Source organism: Stegodyphus dumicola, chromosome X2 (assembly GCF_044657685.1).
Source record: "Stegodyphus dumicola isolate Sdum_Otavi_A_Nest chromosome X2, ASM4465768v1".
Classification (NCBI taxonomy): domain Eukaryota; kingdom Metazoa; phylum Arthropoda; class Arachnida; order Araneae; family Eresidae; genus Stegodyphus; species Stegodyphus dumicola.
Window position 1 is genome coordinate 197,124,567 of NC_140781.1, and position 20,688 is coordinate 197,145,254.

Consider the following 20,688-nt stretch of genomic DNA (forward strand, 5'->3'; position numbering starts at 1 on the left):
TGCAGGTCATCAGTTGGCCATCATTTCCTTAGCAAATCTATATAAATTTAGCTTCTCAGTAAATATACTGGTGCTTTTAGACAGTGTTAAGACAAAAGTTTTGGTTTATGAGAATTTTATATGAACTACTATACTAGCATAAAGGGTGACTCCTAATTCTAATTATTCAACCCTTGGAAAGCTCCCAACTATTGCAGTTACACTTCCACTAACCCCCACAACAGACTACCGGAATCACGTAGACTAAAAGAGTAAGAACTTATTCGAAAGCAACGAGCATTTCCTTCGACAAAAACAAATCTCGCCAGAATTCAGCAAGCATCGCAGTTATTGCAATTAAGAAACTGCAGTGTTAAATTTACTTTAGCGTAATCAAGATTTGGATAAATTTCTGAACTGGATGGCTCATTATGACAAAAGCCAAGAAGAAAAGAACAAAAGTGCTAAGAACAAAATTTTCCAACTTTTAGAAAAATATATATATATATATATATAAATAATTGAAAGTTTCTAAAATGTTTAGGTTTAATACATTACAAACTTGGCAGAAATATAAACAGCACTGTTTACTTTTACTCATGATACTGCAGAGACATTAGATTTTTCAGAGCCATGAATCATGGTTTAAAAAAAAAAAAAAAAAAAAAAAAAAAAAAAAAAAAGCTGTGCCCTTGATGGAATTTGATATTTCAGCTACCAACTGTACGTACAATCAGTTACACGGCGACAGCACGCTGAGAGGAATGCAATAATTCCTTATAATATTACATACGTTAGTTAAATTAACAACATTCTATTTGTTACATTGCCTAACCTATGTTTGAACATGCACATCATACGAGTCTATTGAATACATGTCTATTGAATGCATATATACAATTTTATGTATTATAAATACAGGAAATTTTATCACAAGTTCTCATTTGCAGTTACATAGTTTAGACCAGCGATTCCCAACCGGTGGTACGCAAAGAGAAAAATAGGTGGCATGCAAAGAAACAAATTATTTTAAATTATTAAATTCAAAAATCTCGTGAAGAAAAGAACCCTTCCCCCCCCCCCCCAATTGGTAGAAATCTTCTGTGATCGAACTGCAGAGTTCGAAAATGAACTTGTTAACTTTTGGCTGAATTGACAAAAAAAATTTAAAAGTTTTTCAAATAAAGCTATCAAATTTGTATTGCCTTTTTGCACAATCTGTTTGCGTCAACAAGGATTTTCTTTCATGTTATATTTGAGAAATAAATACAGACCAAAATTAAAAGTTGATCCTAATTTACTGTTAAAGCTGAATGGGGGGGGGAAGAAACATAAAGAAGTTTTTTTTTTTTTTCTTTCCAATGGCAGATTGTGAACAATTACAAATGTAACCCAGTCCATTAATCTATGCAAGGCCGGATGTGGTGGTCTCTTTATTATGGAGGCACTTAATAGGTAGTGCCACCATCGCCTTTCCTATGAAGGGACGGACAGGTTACAATCACGCCTTCTCCAGGATTCGAACCGAGGCCCTTCGGCATCGCAGTCAGCTTCCCTGACCTCTATACCGACTGGGCGGCTAACATAAGAAGTTGATCTCTTTTAAACACGCCCAAATTTGACACTAAATTTTAGAATTAAAACATTATAACTTAATTAAGACACAATAACATGCCGAACAAATACTAATTCAGAAGTCAAACAACAAAAATCAGCGTTATATTTACAAAATTTTCACAGGACTAGTTTCGATGGTTTTACCGAACCACCATCCTCAGCTGCAAAACCGCAAATGAACAAGACAGGAAATACTGATTAGATAAGAAAGCCTGGACAAGAATAAGCAAGTGGCGCCATCTGTTGGTGAAACTAGAACTAAAACATAATTTCTTTAAAGGCCAAAGGCAAATTTGGATTGGAATTAGGATCGTTAACTTGAACAGAAAGATTTTTATGAATGTGAAATGCCTCTAGAAAATCCAGTTCTCCAATGGAAGATGTTTTTTGAATAATTTTGGCAGCAGAGAAATTGAAAGTGTGATTTTCGGACCAACAATGTTGAGCAACAGAAGACTATAGTAGTTCATATAAAATTCTCATAAACCAAAACTTTTGTCTTAACACTGTCTAAAAGCACCAGTATATTTACTGAGAAGCTAAATTTATATAGATTTGCTAAGGAAATGATGGCCAACTGATGACCTGCAAGTCGCATGCAGCTCGTAAGTTGCTTTTCTGTGGCCCGCAGCTAGCCTAACAAGATTTATTATTTTACCGAGAGAATTTCCGAATTTATGTATATTTGGATACTTTTTTCCTTTTTTCTAACATATGCCTCATGTTCCTTGACGCGAAATTTTAAGACTCTCTTAGTTTGGCCAATGTAAATTAAACCACACTGGCAAGGAATCCTATAAATACCCCAGGAATTCATATCCGGAATGGGGTCTTTGAGTATGGAACTCGGAATTTTATTGATGGGAGAATAAACAACCCGAAAGTTAAATTTCTGCAAAATATTTGCAACTTTATAGCTAATTGATGGAAAGAAGGGAATGACAACAGAATTTTTATAATCTCCTAAAACAAGAGCGTGCCTTTTAGTGTGTTGAGATGAGAATTTTTTAACCGCTTGATTAATAATGTTGGGTGAAATCTCCTGTCAATAGCTATTGCTTTTAAATAATTTAGTTCTTCATCAAGAGCTAGTTTGGAGGAGCAAACTTGAAGAGCATGGAAAACATAGGAATAAAATGAAGCTAACTTTTGTTTAGTCGGATGACATGATTTAACGTGTGGTGGAAGGCAAACCGATGGAGGTTTACGGTAAACCGTAGTATTGAAGTTGAATGTGTTACGTGTGACCAGAATGTCGAGAAACGGAAGAGAATTGCAAGTCTCAAGTTCAAAAGTGAACTGAATAGCAGGATCAATAGAATTCATTGTTGAAAGAACTTTATTTAAATCATCTTTATTACCTTCAAACAGGATAAAAGTATCGTCTACGTAGCGGAACCATGCCGGGAAGTTTAAAGTTTCAAACAATTTTGATTCATAATAATGCATGTAGATATCATCCAAGATGGGACTGAGGGGGCTTCCCATCGCTAATCCCTCAGTTTGCTTGTAATATTTATTTTGGAAAACAAAATGTGTTTGTTTCAAACAGAGTTGAGTGAGAGAAATTAGCTCATCAATTTCGATGCAAGAGAAATGAAATTCGCGAAGTCTGGTTTCTAGACATCTTAATGCGCCCTCCACTGCGACACTGGTGAATAATGATTTTACATCAAAAGATTCTTTCCATCAATTAGCTATAAAGTTGCACATATTTTGCATAAATTTAACTTTCGGGTTGTTTATTCTCCCATCAATAAAATTCCGAGTTCTATACTCAAAAACCTCATTCCGGATATGAATTCCTGGGGTATTTATAGGATTCCTTGCCAGTGTGGTTTAATTTACATTGGCCAAACTAAGAGAGAGCCTTAAAACTTCGCGTCAAGGAACATGAGGCATATGTTAGAAAAAAGGAAACACAGAAGTTTTCTGTTGCTCAACATTGTTGGTCCGAAAATCACACTTTCAATTTTTCTGCTGCCAAAATTATTCATAAAACATCTTCCATTGGAGAACTGGATTTTCTAGAAGCATTTCACATTCATAAAAATCTTTCTGTTCTAGTTTACGATCCTAATTCCAATCCAAATTTGCCTTCGGCCTTTAAAGAAATTATGTTTTAGTTCTAGTTTCACCAACAGATGGCGCCACTTGCTTATTCTTGTCTAGGCTTTCTTATCTTATCTAATCATTATTTCCTATCTTGTTCATTTGCGGTTTTGCAGCTGAGGATGGTGGTTCGGTAAAACCATCGAAACTAGTCCTGTGAAAATTTTGAAAATTAACGCTGATTTTTGTTGTTTGACTTCTGAATTAGTATTATAACTTAAATTTTGATAATTAAAACGGTAACCAATTTTTAATCTAATAGTCTTTATGTATGCATATTTAATACAAATAGCCAATAGTTTGGGCAAATGGCAATATATATATATATATATATATATATATATATATATATATATACTAATATTTCTATTGATAAATTGAAAAATAATCATTGGAAAATGTAGTGTGGTAGTAATGTTTCTCAGTTTTTGTTTAGATGGTAGGCGTTAGTCAAAAGGTTGAGAACCGCTGGTTTAGACACATATGGTGTAATTTATGGTTATTGATTGTAATTTTTTCTTCGTCTCCTTTTATGACTCGAAAGACCTGAAAATAGATTTTATATTCTAGAAAAGAACGTTTTCCACATGCCATCTCAGAATGAATAACAGTGTGTTTATAGTCTTATGCGAAAATTACGTGTCGTTTGCCAGACAATGAAAAATTTATCATTTAATGTTAACTTGAAATAATTGGTTAGCAAGTGATTTCTGTACGAATTACAAATTTTTTGTTTGCTTCTAACTTTATAGAAAGAAGTTCTATTTAGATGTTGTGCAATATTCATTTTTACGCAAGAAAATATTCAGAGAACATTCATGACTAATGTAAATTCCATTTTATAGAAACCAACCTAAAAAATCCTACTTTGGAAGTTATTACTTAAATATACAAAGAAAACTTTTTCCATAAATGTCGTCTTTTAGTGGAGAAATTTCCCTTTCCAGAAACATAATTTAAAATAGTGTCATTCTAGGAAAGGGAATGTGTCATTCTGTGTTCATTGTGTCATTCTAGGAAAGGGAATGATTGATTTCAGTGATGTGTAACAAAATCCTTTAAATAGACGCACATAAAAAACTTTAAGTTACTTACATGTTTGTTGCAAAGGGAAACGAAATGATTCTTACACTTCTCAGAAAAGCTGATAAATTTGATAACTGTAAAAAAAATATGTGTGTTTTACAAACAAAATATTTATTATGTTTATTTCATAAAAATATTTATTTAATACACGATAACAACAAATTAATTAAATAAAACACATTTTATTAAATGCAATGCGACAGAAAAAAATCTATAATGTTTATGACTGACTGCTGCAAGAAAAGGTTTAAGTAATTGCATGCATATTTAATGAACATTTTTATTTACGCATTTTTTAAAAAATATTTTCTTATTTAGCCACTTATATATGGTAAATAAAGAATCATCTTGCAAACTAGATTTTAGGTTTGATTTAATATTTTTTTTAAATTTATGATTTCATACAATTTTTAAAACATATATTCTAATTTACTGAATATGGTAAAGCATTCAAAGTTTATCTGCTTAACGACTGAAGATATTGTTTTGTGGAGATTTTCTAAAAAAATTGGCTAGTATTTATATTATACACGAGGAAAATCAGGAAAGCTGTTATTTGGATTTTAGTGAATTATTTTAAATTTTATGAATTTTCATGGCAATCTATTTATTTGTAATTCAAGTATATAAGTAAACTGGATATAAATATTTTCTAGTATTTATTACGCAAATTCATCTTCATAAACAGGGAGCTGTAATGGTTGGTATGTCTAGAAAGACAGAAAAAATAGAAAATCCTATCCAAGCCAGTGGGAAAGGAAAAATAAGAAAACGAAGTGTTAGTATGAAAGTAAGCATTCATCCTTAAACTGCGAGTAATTAATCTTTATCGCGTTCGCTGAGCGAGAGCGCATAAATTCTCACCGAACCGATTTTTTTCCTGTTTTTTATTGGGCAGTGGGCTGCAGCGCCGGAAGCGTAATGGCAAACCGCACATTGAGTTGATCAATGTTAACGAATTCCGCTTACCGTGCATACTCAACGGTGTACCGTTGGCGTGGGAGGAAATACTGGAGACTAAGGGAGGGCATAAGCAACCCTACAACAAGCCTGCTAGTCATGTTGGTTTTACTGATTTACAATTGGAATACTAAGAAAATTTGTTTGTGCTTATTGCATGTGCTTCTGTTTCATTTCATTTTGGTTTATTTTGTTCATAAACATTACATTTAATATCGGTTATTTGGAAGTAGTGTCAGTTTGAATGCCTAGCAGGCATCAGACCACATACTTGAGCTGTTTTATATGTAAGGATTGAATATTCCAATAAAGCCCACTTATTTGACTTAAATTCAGGAATTTAAACTGGATTTATTCTTTAATTTGCCAAAATAAATAAGAATGGAACGTATGGTAAATACTCAATTGCTTTTATTCCTCAGAAGTATAATGAATAAGCATTCAACTAATATATCTTGTAATGATTTTCCTGTTTTGTAATCCTTCTTAAACCAAAATTAGCGCAGTTTACAGGAGAAACTTACAACCTGACAAGTTTTAAAACCCTGGAATGTTTACATCCAGATAACACAATATCAGCCGTATACCGTATTTATCTTCTTTTAAAATTGAGCCACAGTTGTACTTGCGCCAACTTCTATCCTGGGCATGCGCAGTAAACGAAATTCGTTTAACATTGATCAACTCAATGTGCGGTTTTCCATTACGCGGAGCCGGAAGGAGGCTTCAGCCTCACTCTCACAGCTACGCTTCTTCGCACCGTCTGCGGTAATGGTATAGTGGAAATCTTCAATTTGGGAAATTTAACTAGGATTATCAAGAGAAATATGAGCTCAAAACAACAGAGAATGGTTCGATTAACTTCATTCCGAGGCAAGTATTTTCATTCATCAAAGAACGATGTTTTCGGTTACGAATTCGTCCTGCCGTTGTGTGTTCGCCACGTTCTGTCGTCTAAATATGAATTAGGCAGAAGCTAGGAACAGCTTCTTCATGTTTATAAAATAATTTTCATAGATTCAAGAAAAGATCAGCAGAAGTGATTTTTCCGTTCAATGTTTCGTAGAAAGTTTATTTAGCAGGATCTTTACGGATAGACACGTGTCTCATGATTGTGTGTAATTTGGCTATGAAAAGAACTCGCAAGGACAGTAAAAATGATGGTGGAATCTGTATTGTCTCTTTCGAAATATGTACATAATCTTGAAAATGAATTTAGTAGCTGCTAAAAACATAAATAAAGTAATTACATGTGAAACAGGTGATATGTCTTATTGGCGCTATACAAGTAAGGAGTAAGCACAATTGTTATTCTGATTTGCTAGTAATAGATTAAAAGAATATATTATTTATCATCATTTTAAAATCGGTTTATTGCATTCAATACAACGCAATGCATTTATATTAGTTTAAGATCAAGTGTTGATTGGGCACATATGGTAATATTGCATCATTAATTAATTTTGGATACCACCATAACATTTGGTACTTATAACATTATAAGATTTTTTATTATATTATTTTTACTGTAACATTAGTTTAGTACAACATTTCTTTATTATAACACACAGAAAACTCTCAAATTTTTATATAGTCTACCGCTATTCAGAAATAATTTCTGGATGAATTTTATCATTTTGAGTCTTTTTTTTTTTTTTTTTTTTGTAATTTTATGAGTTTTAGTAAGTTTTGAAAATTTTTCAAAATTATAGGGTCAATAAATAATAATAAATTAAACTCATACTAGAAACAAATCTGACCTAATACGGCTGTAACAAAAAAAAAAAAAAAAAAAAAAAAAATTCAATAAGGAGGAAACCAAGAAGACGGAAAACAATGGCGTTTTTAATATAACAACAGATAATATAAAAACTGTAGTCTAAAACAAAAAGAAAACAAAGGACACGTCAGCATTGAGAATCTAAATTTTAATCAAGAAAAAACTAGTCTTAATTAGATTTAATTCAAAAGTTTCCTGTCAACAGTTAAACTAAACTAAGGCTTCAAAACGGAGTCGTCATCAACCATGTCTAACATACTTATTTATGCAAAGTAACTACTATATGTTTAGTTCATATTTTCATATTCTCTCCTGAAACCCTTCTAAAATTAAAATAAAATTCATTCATTGAAGCAGACGCTCAACTGCAGTGTGTGCTTAACTTTTAGAAACTTGAGTATCTTGTTTGTTTTAACAATTATGGATTAAAACCAACTTTAACTTTAGAGGGCAGTCTAAAACAGAAATCACATAGTAAATTATATACAAGGTGTTCATAAACTGTAAAATCCTTCAAGAAGCCCTTCCCGACGTATCTCCAGGTAAGAAATATGGCAGACACCGTCTTCTGTATATGAGAGGAATTTGGTACTCCTAATCATCATCCTTTCTTATCCTCTTAACTGATGATAATCACATAAAAATCATCACAAACTGATTTATTGGTATTTAAAAGTTTCTAATTAAAGATAAACATCAGTATTCTAAGTTTCAAATAAATATGAAATGATTCTCTTCCTATGGAGCAGATCTTGGTCAAGCATAAATTCCTACATGCTGCATAAATTCAACGTACTTTTTTCATCCTGCGAATATGTTTAAAAGAATTCCACTTATGAACTGTAATAATCCACTCCGACATATTATTTTTAGCGATTTTGTTAAATTGTGTTGATTTCTTTTCAATATTTTTTTTTATATTCTCAATTTCATAACTATCTTTATAACTTTATTTCGTGTACTAATCATGGTCTCTCTAGAATTAGTAATTCATGCTATGGTTTACATACTATGCTAAAAACTTGCATTCGTTGGATATGAATTGAATATGCTGGCAGCGAGGTCATATTGTTTCTTCACTGCATAAGATCAGAATTTAATTCTCTCTTTTTCTTTGTCTTTTTCTTTGGTAAAGCTGATAAACTTTCTAAACTCCCTGAACTCTCAGATTATTAATTCACTGCGTTTTTGATATTATTCTCAAATGATATGATCTCGTGGACGCTTATTGATTATTTAAAAACACTGAATACCCAGTTCTTATTCCATTATTGTCAGTTATGCTTTTGGTTTATATGCTTTTTTTGTTACGTCAAAAATGTTCTCAACTTAATTTGTGAATCTCAAATTCTATTGCAATCTCTCCTAAAACCGTATTTTTAATTAATGGATGCGAGGTGAAAGGTGATGTGTCACGATATACGCTAACAAATTAACTCTAGACCTTTTGGGAAGTTTCAGATGCTCATCTCCTCGGTGGAACTCAACAGTTTTTTTTGTTGAGCTCTTATAATGCATGCAATTTTGAATTGTTTTAGGGATAGTATGGGAAGGCATTACTAGTTGACCTATGGTATATCTCTGGTGCCCCCATACTTTTACCTGTACCTGTACCAATCAAGATGAACAATGTTTACAGCGGAACATAAAGCTGCATGGCTGTCAAGTGTCAGAAATGCGTAAAGCTGAGCTTTCAACTGTGAAAGAAAGAGAATGTCTATAAATATTTCGGATATCCATGATTTCAGAAGTTTCCCAGAAGAAGTTTAGTGAATTTAGGTCCAGTACACTTCACCTCGTCTAATTCACCATCCGGGAGATATGGCTTTCAGGAAGTGTTGAATCACGGTGGAAAGGTGAACTAGGCATCGTCATGCATAAAACAGTATCCCTCTGCGTGATGAGGAGAACAACGTGCTATTAATGAAGAACCACGTGGTTCCAAGAAGACATGGTATCTTGCTCCGGTCGGACATTCTGGCAACAGAGAAGGACCCAAAAGGCAGTCGCAAAGGATACCTTAGATTACTAGATGTTCAAAGCAAATAATTTTTAATGTTTACAAGGGTCAGTGACGTGCAGATTACTTTCAGTCCAGGCGTGGGAGTGTTGAAAATACCTTTCTAGATAACGAGGCCTCATCAATGAATAGCAGAAAATGGCGTATTGTTAGTAATTGTTATCTGAAGTATCCATCTCATAATATCTAGCTGGCAGTGATAGTCTGCGTATAAAGATTTGACAATCTGCTCATAGAAGGGATATTTGCGTGTCTCATGTAGAGCATTCCTAAAAAATGACGGATGCAGTACCTTACGTACTCGTGGAAGGAGCCGTTGGCTAATCTCTCCGCGACACGCTGTACGATTTCCGGCATCCTAACATTTCACATAACCTAACATTTCGGTATGTCTCTTTGAGATAGAGAACGCTCTCATTTCATGCAATCATCTATCAAAACTAGCGAAGGTAGAATGGCGTGGTATACAAGGCATCCGAAACTGCTCGAGGTACAATCGTTATGTTTTTTGTCAGCTTCATTGAGGACGTGATGCTTTTGAAGAACAAAGTTTAGCTCGTTTGACTTGCTACCGAAATTTGACGAGTTACGCAGCAGCAACTATCAATGTTGTTCCTTTGCACTGGCAGTATACATACAGGTTAGTTGGTTGGTATACTGATAGGCGCAAAACTAAAAAGGATTATACTGCCCCGGAAAGACTTGACAGGAAACGCTTGGTGGTGATGATCTGAAGACGTGCTGCTGCTGAAGCAGGTTAGAAACGACGACCTGTGCTTATCGACGTGTTTAGAAGTCACATTTTTCTGACACTGAGCGGAATACGGACTTAGGTTTCGTTGTAAATATTGTTCTTCTTAATAAGTACGATTAAGCCTTTTATTTTGCTGAAACAATTTATAAACACCCTGTCTATTACTGGCCATTCCAAAGAAGTTGCAAACGAAAAAAAAACTATGCATAAACGGTTATGCATGACGCTATTTTGAGGCAGCATTTATGTGTAATCATATGTGTAGTAACTTCCTTTTGTATGTCTTCTATCAACACAGAAATATTTGTAATTTTACCATTTTTAAACATATTTTTAAATTACGTGCATAACGCAAATATATGTTCAATAAATTAAGTTTATTTAGATTAAATGAAATGGATTTAACATTTTAATACGTTTTTAAACCCATTTAATTATTCTTTCGGTAAACAAATTGCTTAATTTTTAATCTAGGTAATCGAAAACTTATTATTTTCGGCCATGATTTTCAATTATAACAAGAGAAATAATACTGTAAACAATATATTTTGTAAACAGTTGAAATTATGAATATGAAAGGCAAATTTGCATGAAAGTATCCGTTAGAAACAGTTATTCAAATTAAGCCTCTGGGTTTTAAATTAGAAAAGAGGATGAAATTAAAAATAAGCTTTTAAGAAGCAGCAAGTAGCTGTCTGCATTTAATTTGATATTTCAGAATTATTGTGCATCATAAAATAAAATTTAATAACAAATATAAAGAACTAATTTTTCGAGAAACTGCATACATTGCTACTATATAGATTTAGAAAAGAATTCCGATACCTTGCAGACGATTTTGGCTCAGTATTGAAAAGAAAACGACGTATCACATTATCTTTATTTTGCTGCTTAAACAAACTTGACGTTATATGTGTCAAAGCTGCGCTTCCTAGAAGGTTTTATCACATTTACCATTCTCCTTTTATGAGATATGTCAAGACTAATCGAACTTGTCAAACACGCGAGTTTTGTTCTGAGATAAGGGAATTTTATTTTAGTTGCTATCATTTGAGAGGAATTATTCCGCCATTTTATACTGACGTCATGCTGTTCAAACAATGAAGATTTCTAAGATATATATAACAATTAAAAGAACTGAAATATATAAGTGATGCAGACGAAAGAGGTATCTTATCCTTAATACTTTGCTAAACCAATCGTAAAATCTCTCTTTTAAACATGCATACATCGTAGATTTGGACCCAGTTAAGCATACCAGAACTTGAGTTTAAAAATTTAGGAAAATGCACGATATCAGTGTTTTAAAAATCTCCAAATTACTTATTTAAGTGAATTATACAACAAACGTTGCTTGCCGAAATTACAGTACTTACCAGCAGCCGAGCGGTAAAATCTCTAAGCACTGGTAATTCAGCCTGGGTTTCAAATCCTGACAAACAGGCTAGTTAGAGAGGACTTTTTCAGTTTTCTTCTATATGTAACACGATTACGAGCCTCAGTTCTCTTAAAAAGTTCCCCACGAGGGCATCCCTTTCCCTTGGGCAGATAGCCTTCGTATGCTTTGCCATTATCTAGATAACCGAACTCAACTCCCGGAAACATTGCAACAAAATGGACAGATGTTTATTATTTGGTAATTAAATATTTTCCTTTCCATTTTCTGAAAAGTTCCACTTTCAGAAAACCATTTTTAAACATCAGATAATGAATGTAGAATTTTATATTGCATTTCCCTCATAAATAACTTCAAGGAGTCTCCTAAAAAAGAAAATGATTTTGAGGATCGTATCTGATATTTAAGTGCACAGTGTATTATAAAATATTCGCACACTTTTCAGTGCTTTTCTCAAGGGCTTTTATTGGAAGGATTTATAGAAAACGCTTTGACCAGAGCCTTTGACTGATTGTGGGTGCAATAGAAACCTAATGCAGAAAATAAACTGGATACATGAAGTAAGGCCATAAATGACATCTATAAATATAACGTGGTAAGGATGTAGAATCATTATGCATTTTTTAAGCAGGATGCCCTCGCCGGGACTCGAACCTGGACCTCTCCAATACACGCCGAGTGTGCTACCGTAACACCACGAAGGCATGCGAAAGGAGGGAGAAAATACCTTATACACTCCTCCTGTTAAAGGACGACTGGGGATTAGGGGACCCATTCGCCAATCATGGCTGCGAAGAATCATCATCCACCACCTTTTAGTTCGGGCGCCACTGTAAAGACTTAGGAGTTTTTTTAAACATGAAAACTGAGCAATTCCCTCTCCAGGACTCGAATCTGGACCTCTCGAATAGGTGACGAGTGTGCTAACCGTTACACCACGAAGGCATGCAGAAAGGAGGGAAATACCTTATACAGTATGAAAATACCTTATACAGTATGGAACTAAAACGGTGCCTTAACGGTGCTAGTAAGAAATAATACCTTTCGGAAATGAGCTTTGTGGAAATCCCCATCTACTTTGGCCGATTTCTTCCTCGTTTACGAAATATTCCATTAAAACTGTTAAACAAACAGCAAACTTAAATTTTGCTTTAAAAGTTCTGCACTAATTTGGAAAGCTCTACGCAATTCTAAAGAGTAAACGAACACGGCGCCATCTAATGATATTTGTAAGAACTGATAGCGGGAATGTAACAACGCTAGCGTGAACCTAAAATGGGTGACGTTATTTCAAAAGTGAAACTGTGTCGTATTATTATTATTATTATTTGAAAAAAAATTACAAATTCTTTGCTTAATATGTATGACCTCTATTGATGGCATGGACAGAATAACGCTGACGTGAAACTAAGATGAGTGACGTATACGCAAGATGGATGTCATGAGCGAAATGCTCTATTATAAAAGCCCTAAGTGGGGATCCCGTGATGTGGTTTTTCGAAATCTTATGTAGACAGTGACCTTCTTCTTGATTTGAAGATCAAATGTGTAAAATTTCATTAAAATTTTAGTTCAAATAAAACTGTTTATTTTTATGAATTATGCACCCCTAAACGAACAACGGATGCTCTTATATATATGTGTGTGTGTGTGTGTTCAATGAAACTGAGGTTCGATGACACGAAATGAAAGAGTTAATTATGGATGCGGCACAAACTTGCATTAAAAGTTTCGGTGAAACAGGACTTTTCCTATGATTCACTGTGAACATAGCTTAACAAACTCGTGTAGAACTTTTCATAAACTGGCCGAAAAATGTAATGGCAAAACACTTTTGGAGGCACTGAAATAAGAATACTGAGACGTAGACGCGTAGGAATACTAATTGCGTAGATACCTGATGCTTAGAGCATCCATCCATGTTGAAAAAGAAACAGTCGAGCCGGATTAAATTCCTTTTATTTATTTAAATTCACTTGCCACAATCCACTTGACATTCCACTCGTGCCTATTAAAGAACATTTACAATTTTGATATTATTGCCATAGAAGAGAATATAGCAGCACATACATGATCGCTGTAAAGCGTTATGGCCAAGAGGAAAGCACAAGCAAAAGTGACGTATCAGTTCATAGAAAGACGGGAGGGAGTCAAGAGTTCCAGTTTTTTAGTTTTGGTTTACAATTTTTGATTGGTCAAGAGGTATCTGCATTAAGGGTTACGTAAGATCGCATGATTAATTTGAATGACGCAGTTTAGACTTACAGCGCTATTTTTAGGACAGAGCGATGAAGTTTCCAAATGAAATAAAAAAATAAAAGAGGTTATAGTGAATTAAATTTAGAAGTTTGCTTTCATATTTTTTTATCATACATATATATATAGAATATTTTATTGAATCCAGCTACTATAACATCATGCCTCCAGTTAGTAATTAATTTAAATGAATCTGCGTTTATTGCTTTTAAACTGCTTAGTTTGTTAATTAACAGCACAATAAATTTGAAAGAAAAAATTAAATACGAGTATCTTTTCCTCTGTTGAACGAAAAACACTGCCGTATCAAAGATTAAAAATTTTTTATTCGGGCAGTGGAACTACTTTTAAATCGCTGCGTTTGCTTATTAAATTCGAAAGAGAAATATATTGCAAAAGGCAAAGTACTTCTTTTATGTCGCCGAGTTTTCTGATTGATAAATTTTAAAAGTAAATATTTTATGCTTTGCAGAGTAGCAACACAAAGCTTTACTGGCGAGCGATGGCACATATCCTTATAAGGTATTTTCTCCCTCTTTTCTGCATGCCTTCGTGGTGTAAAGTTAGCACACTTGGCGCGCATTCGAGAGGTCCAAGTTCGAGTCCCGGCAATGGCACTGTATATTTTTCACGTCTCCCAGCATAAAAAATAACCTAATGTCTGTATCACTGTTCTGTAGTTTTTATTCGAGTTTGATAAAATTTTGCATAATTCACCGTGGACCAAAATAAGAGGAAAATTACCCTTTATCTGAGATTTCGAGAAAACAACCATCTCTCTAAATGAAACCTCTACGCTCTGCATAAAATAGCCGGTACTTCGGGTAGTACATATCTAAATATTCTTTCAAACCACACATTTAAATGTGTCATCATCACCTTCCGATGAAAGGCTGAAGAAAAATTTTACAAATATGAAACTTTGGAGGCTTTTTTAAAATCTCCATAGATATGCTGCTAATGTCGCTAACCCTCAATCTTTTAACTAGCTGAAAATCTTTAAATAGCTGAAATCTTTAATTCTTTCCAGTAGCATTTTGTTGTTGTTGTTGCTTATGCTCACTTGTCTGACGTAGTCAGCCCAAGCCCACGAAAATCCTCGTGGCAAGGAGCGCTAGATTACGCCTGCCGTTAGCAACAGCCTTGAGCACTACTCAGGTGACAGTGCGGTTTAGCTCAGTCCCGCCCCCAATTTTGATGGAGAGCACCCATGGAGGAAGGAAGGAAGATGGAGTCGCCCTAAACAAGTTTCTCCGTACCCTGCTCTGAAGCACCGGCGATTCCTACGTGGTGACCAAAACATTGGGTCATTTACCATTGAGTTCTATGGGATTTGACGCGTTCGGGTGTAAATATTTTGTAATTACGTCGTAAATATACATATAAATGTATATATTTTCTTTTTCTACAACACTTTAGAGTCCTAAGTATGTGAAAACAACATATTTTTAAACAACATTTCATTCTGAACGGAATTAAATGCTATACTTTTCACAGGACAATTTTCTCGGAATAGTTTAATTTGAATGAAATATTTTCACAAGTTTTCGTTAATTACATTAGAAAAAAAAATTAAGGTAATTCGATTTTATTCGGTTAAGGTACAAAAATTAAGATCAAAGTTTATTGTATTATTAATATTAAAATTATGCATTATTTCTTTTCTATTTATAGAGCTTCTTCCTAAAATACTTTCTTAAATATGACATGATTTTTTGGCTTCTGAGGCATCTTTTAAATCGAAAAATGTAAGTCAATTTATAATTAATGCTCTATTCGGTTCATTTTAAATTAGAGAATTATTAGGAATTAGCGAAATACTTTAAATAGTACTTGACTTTCTCTGAACATTTCTGAAAGGGAATAAGTTTTTTTTTTTTTTAATGTATTATTTAAAACTTGTAACTGAGTTATTATAAAATGTGAGGGGAATAATTCTTTTAATTATACTTATCAGATTTTTTTTTTACCCTTCATTTCAACAATACATATTCCAAAACTCTTTATTACGTTCTTAAGTGCGCATCTCATAGCATTTGCTTTACAATACCTTTTAACAGATTGTCTTCCAATACGAACAATTCTTGCTTAAATAGTTTTATAACATATTTGTCAACAGGATTTCAATTTATGTTTACAATTCAATATTAAGGTTATTATATATTTAGATAACATTTATAATCATTATAAATTAGATACATATAATAATTATCATCTTCAGAGTACTTTCACAGTTCTTTGTAAGTGAATAAATTCTTCCATTTCAAATACATTTATAAATAATTTAATGAATATTTAAGTATTTTGTCAAAGGCAGATACATGCTTTTTGCAAGCACATGCATAAATACCCATACATATTTCCTATTTTTCATTTCCGGCATGTGCAAATCTTTAATTTCTATGCATTTACTATATTTTTCGTGTAAAGTAATTTACACTTATTTAGCATACACCCGAAAGTTTTACATAAAAAATATATATGAATATAATTTGAATGAAAATTATAAGTATTATTTTTAATACCCACACAAAGGTCAGTTTTTCTTCAAAATTCCTCCACGATGGCATCTCTCTCTTTAGGCAGATAGCCCTTGCATGCGTTACTTAATTTTAAAAGGTACATGTTACAATAATATATGGATGTGAAAAAAAAATTGTTTTATTTAAAACGTTTTGACGTTTGGAAAATAAAATAAAAATAGCGAATACTCTATCAAGGGTATCGAAAGACGTATACAATTTTAAATGTACCGTAAGGTATTTTTCATTCTTTAAGCATAACATTTTTCTTAAAATCTATATTTTTGTAGTGCAACAGCTTAGAATTTTATAAAACAAATTCATAATCAAAATCGCTGTTGTTAGTTATCGAAAAATAACCAAGATGTGATTTTTGCGTAAATGTCACTAAACTGTACAAATTGCTATTATCCATCACACTATGAATGTTTCTTTCATGCGATTTCATTCCTTTTTTCGATTTCTATGGAACTGTCGTGTGTCGAAATACTATCAGAATCTTGTCAAGCGAGCTTCTTAATGTAAACAAAGAACACCCCATCTGGTGACCCAAGCTTCAAAGCAGTGCTTCACTTTTAGCGCGGGTTGGCCCCTCCTCCCTTTCCTACCTCCATGAAAGCACCCCGGGGGGACGAGTCGGAGTGCCTTCCACCTCTCTTCCCTTCTACCAAACCACACGAGAGGACTTCCGGCTCGCCGCATATTTGCAACGACACTATACATTTACAAATATCCTTGCCTTCTCCGGGATTCGAAACCTGGCCTTTCGGCACAGCAGTCAGCGACGCAAATTTAGTGCGTCGACTGCACGACTACACTGTCTGGGCGACAGGTAGCATCTTATGTAGGCATAATAGTCGTATTGGTCGGAATTATTTTTGGAAAGCCCCTGCTCTGTCAATTAGTACATGAAAACGTGTAAATTTTATTGACATGAATTAAGTTACGTGCGTATTTAATACTGTTTAAGCATTGAATATTTCATATAGACATTTGTTGAAGGGACTACTGTATGCGAAGTTGGGTAAAAAAGCAGTCTTATAGTGGTTAATATTTTGTTCTGAGAAAACTATTCACTAAGCTTCCCCATTTAATGAACTAAATTTCTTGTATGTAACCTTTCACATTCACAAAAATCTACCTTCACTCACACAATATTGCTACCAATTCTACTTTCCTAACGCTTTCAAAATTTTACATTTGATCCTTCCCTCTTTGAATATTACCACCAGAGGTACCATTAGTATGAATTCTCGCTTTTTTGTTCGTATCATTTTTCAAATAAAATGATGTTGTCACCAAATGTTATCGCCATGCATTATTTAAAAAAAATATTGCAACGAATATTGAAAAATCTACGGCAACATAAATAAAAGGATGTTGCAGCCAAATGTTATCCCCTTGTTTTATTTTTAAAGGCATAATATAGCGGGTATAAAAGAAATATATGATAACACTTAACATTCTATCGGAAATTCTAAAGATATGTTGTTTTTAAATATTTTATGATTTTGCTGTTGAATTTTATGCGGCGTAAGTGCGAGGAAAGTGATATTTAAAAATAAAGTTAAAAAGAAAAGAAAAAAAAATCGTGTAAAGCATTTAGTTATTTTAAGCAGGAGGCATGGAAAATGAGCTATGTTCTTTCCGACAATATCGAACCTGGACCTCTCGAATACTCGCCGAGTGTGCTACCGTTACACCACGAAGGTATGTGGAAAGGAGGGAGAAAATACTTTGTGTAATCTTTATAACAATGTAATCTTTTTGAGAAAACTGAATATTGATGTGATCAACTGAGAAAAGAATTGAAAACAAGCTATGGCAACACTTAAATTTGTGTCGGAAATTCTAAAAATATGCTGCTTTCTGAGATTTCTTTGTTGAATCTCATGACGGGAGAAAGCAGTGTTTAATAGTAAAGTTAAAAAAAAAAAAAAATGATGTGAACACCACATGACTTCCTTGTACGGCCTATTAAATTATACATATTTTTTGCTGCACTTCACTTAAACTTACATCTTCGAATTATTCAAACTGAATTAACAGATACCTTGAGGAAAGTTAAAAACGACATCAAAAACTGTAAATTTTGCACTAAATATCCCTGTTAATTTTTGCCGAGTGAAACTTCTGATAATTTTATTTTTTCATAACGAGTATAAATAAGGCCGGGTAAGGACTTTTAAGCCGGGTAAAGGGGTGGGTATATGTATATATGTACAATTTGCCACTGCCGATTACAATAAAAAAAGGATGTGCACAACTAGATGTTGTTCTACGGTTAATCGTTTTTGAGTTGTGCGAGTTATTATACGTACGTGCAGACGCCACGAAGAAGCCACTGTTGAATCCGTTTTAAATCCATTTTACAATCCATTCTGGAAAAGAATCCTTTAGTCTGTCCGTGTGTATAGGTGGTACCCAAAAAATCCTCCAAGTGGATTCGGGAACTGCCAAAATGGATATTTCCATTGATATAATGATACCCGAAATTTATCACGATTGTAATACTTCCTTTACTTCTTACATGGAAGTGAAAAACAAAAAACGTTTTGTTAGCAGGAGTGAGCGTAAGCGCAGACTGGTAGACTGCGAGATCAGCGAGAGCATAAAAAACCTTTACAAACCGTCTGGTAAGACGTTAAGATATGAATCCTTTTAGATTTTCTTTTTTTTCTTTTCTTTTTTTAAAGGTCAGCTTACCTAGAAATCGATAGAGTTTTGTTTATAATCTAAGGCAGTCTAAGGTTGCTTTTTTGCCCAATTTTACATCTTATATTGAAGTATTTTTCTACCATATTCGACTGGAGGATGGCTTTGCTGGGAATATCCCTGCATGCGACTACAGTAATAAAATAGTCTTGCTGAGTATCTCGACGTGGGACAGGAAAGAGTTAAATATACTGAATAAGGCATTTGCCAGATCTAAAGGATATCGTAATTTAATTTGTGTCAGGCAAACGATTAATAAACTATTTAAAATAAGTTATGGACATTAACTCTGTATGAAGAAGAATTAACAGATTTTATTTATATATATGAATAGAAGAAAACGAAAATGTTACAACCTATACCCCTAAACGACAAGCGAATGTTACAATTAGCCATTTTCTATAAAATCTTTATCACTCCGCGTACGGCTCGATTTTGATAAATTCTGGTCCTGAAATATGACGCGTTTTATTTTTTTAATATTTCCTCTATCTTCATATATTACTATTCACATCTTTATAAACAAAATTAGTATAATGCAGGAATTTTAATAGTTTTTTAACTTTTAAAAATTATACAATACGGCCCACGCGGTTTTTAGCGTGCATGGAATAAAAATATAAAAAAACACAGGATCTTTCTGAATTTGATAAATATACATGCTAACTATTTTTTTACAGCTAATAATATTACTTGTGTTTACTTATTTTTATACAAAATTTCTTTTAGTGTGGTAAACTTTAAAGCATGGCTCTAAACATAATCGAGTTTTACATTCTTGACACCAAATGCTTTACGTATTTCCCCCCATTGTTGTCTTTTTTGAAGCAACACACAGCACATTACATTCTAGGTTTCTTTTTTTAGAATAAGGTTTTATGTGGCTTGCAAAATACCTCCCTACAAGCCGAATAAGTTCATAACTATCATCACTAGATCGCAATGATATAGCAGAAGAGTATTTGTTAAAGATTTTCCTGGATCACAGCTGGCCTGAAATCAAGAAAGGATTATTTCGTGTTTATTATTTTTCTGTATATTATATACGAATTCAACATTGTTTGATTCAATATATGAAAAAATATTTTCTTGTAATATTTACGAAGTTGTTTTTGGGTACTAGGGTAGTACAACATCTCCTGATCGCATCTGTCGACCCCCCCATTATAAAGTTATAATCATAAATCGCTTTTGGGTTTAGTTCTTCATTTGCCGTGACTGAATACAAATGACACATCATGAACTAACCGTATTTACTATTTTTTTATCATTCTACAATGACAGGAGCAATAGCGTCGATCGTGATCGGCTGTGAAGAAAACACAGTACTCACTTATATCAATGATATAAACCTGTAACGCCATCCAGGTGCAAAACGAAACGTGAAATATAAATATTACATTATTCTCAGCCTACACGGAGAAAAAGCGGGATCCATATTGAAAATAAGAAAAATAAACTTACGCATGTTATTTTCACACCACCCGTATT

General features: G+C 33.4%; 1 protein-coding gene across 1 annotated transcript in view; it reads right to left on the bottom strand.

Annotated features, from left to right (window-relative positions):
- LOC118194995 (membrane metallo-endopeptidase-like 1) overlaps positions 1 to 20,688 on the bottom strand; it is a 176,585-nt gene that overhangs the window by 152,143 nt on the left and 3,754 nt on the right. Inside the window, exon 2 of the mRNA XM_085809597.1 lies at positions 4,804 to 4,868. Coding sequence (XP_085665723.1) covers positions 4,804 to 4,805 — 2 coding nt within the window. The 5' untranslated portion in view covers positions 4,806 to 4,868. The remainder of the gene's footprint in view (positions 1 to 4,803; positions 4,869 to 20,688) is intronic.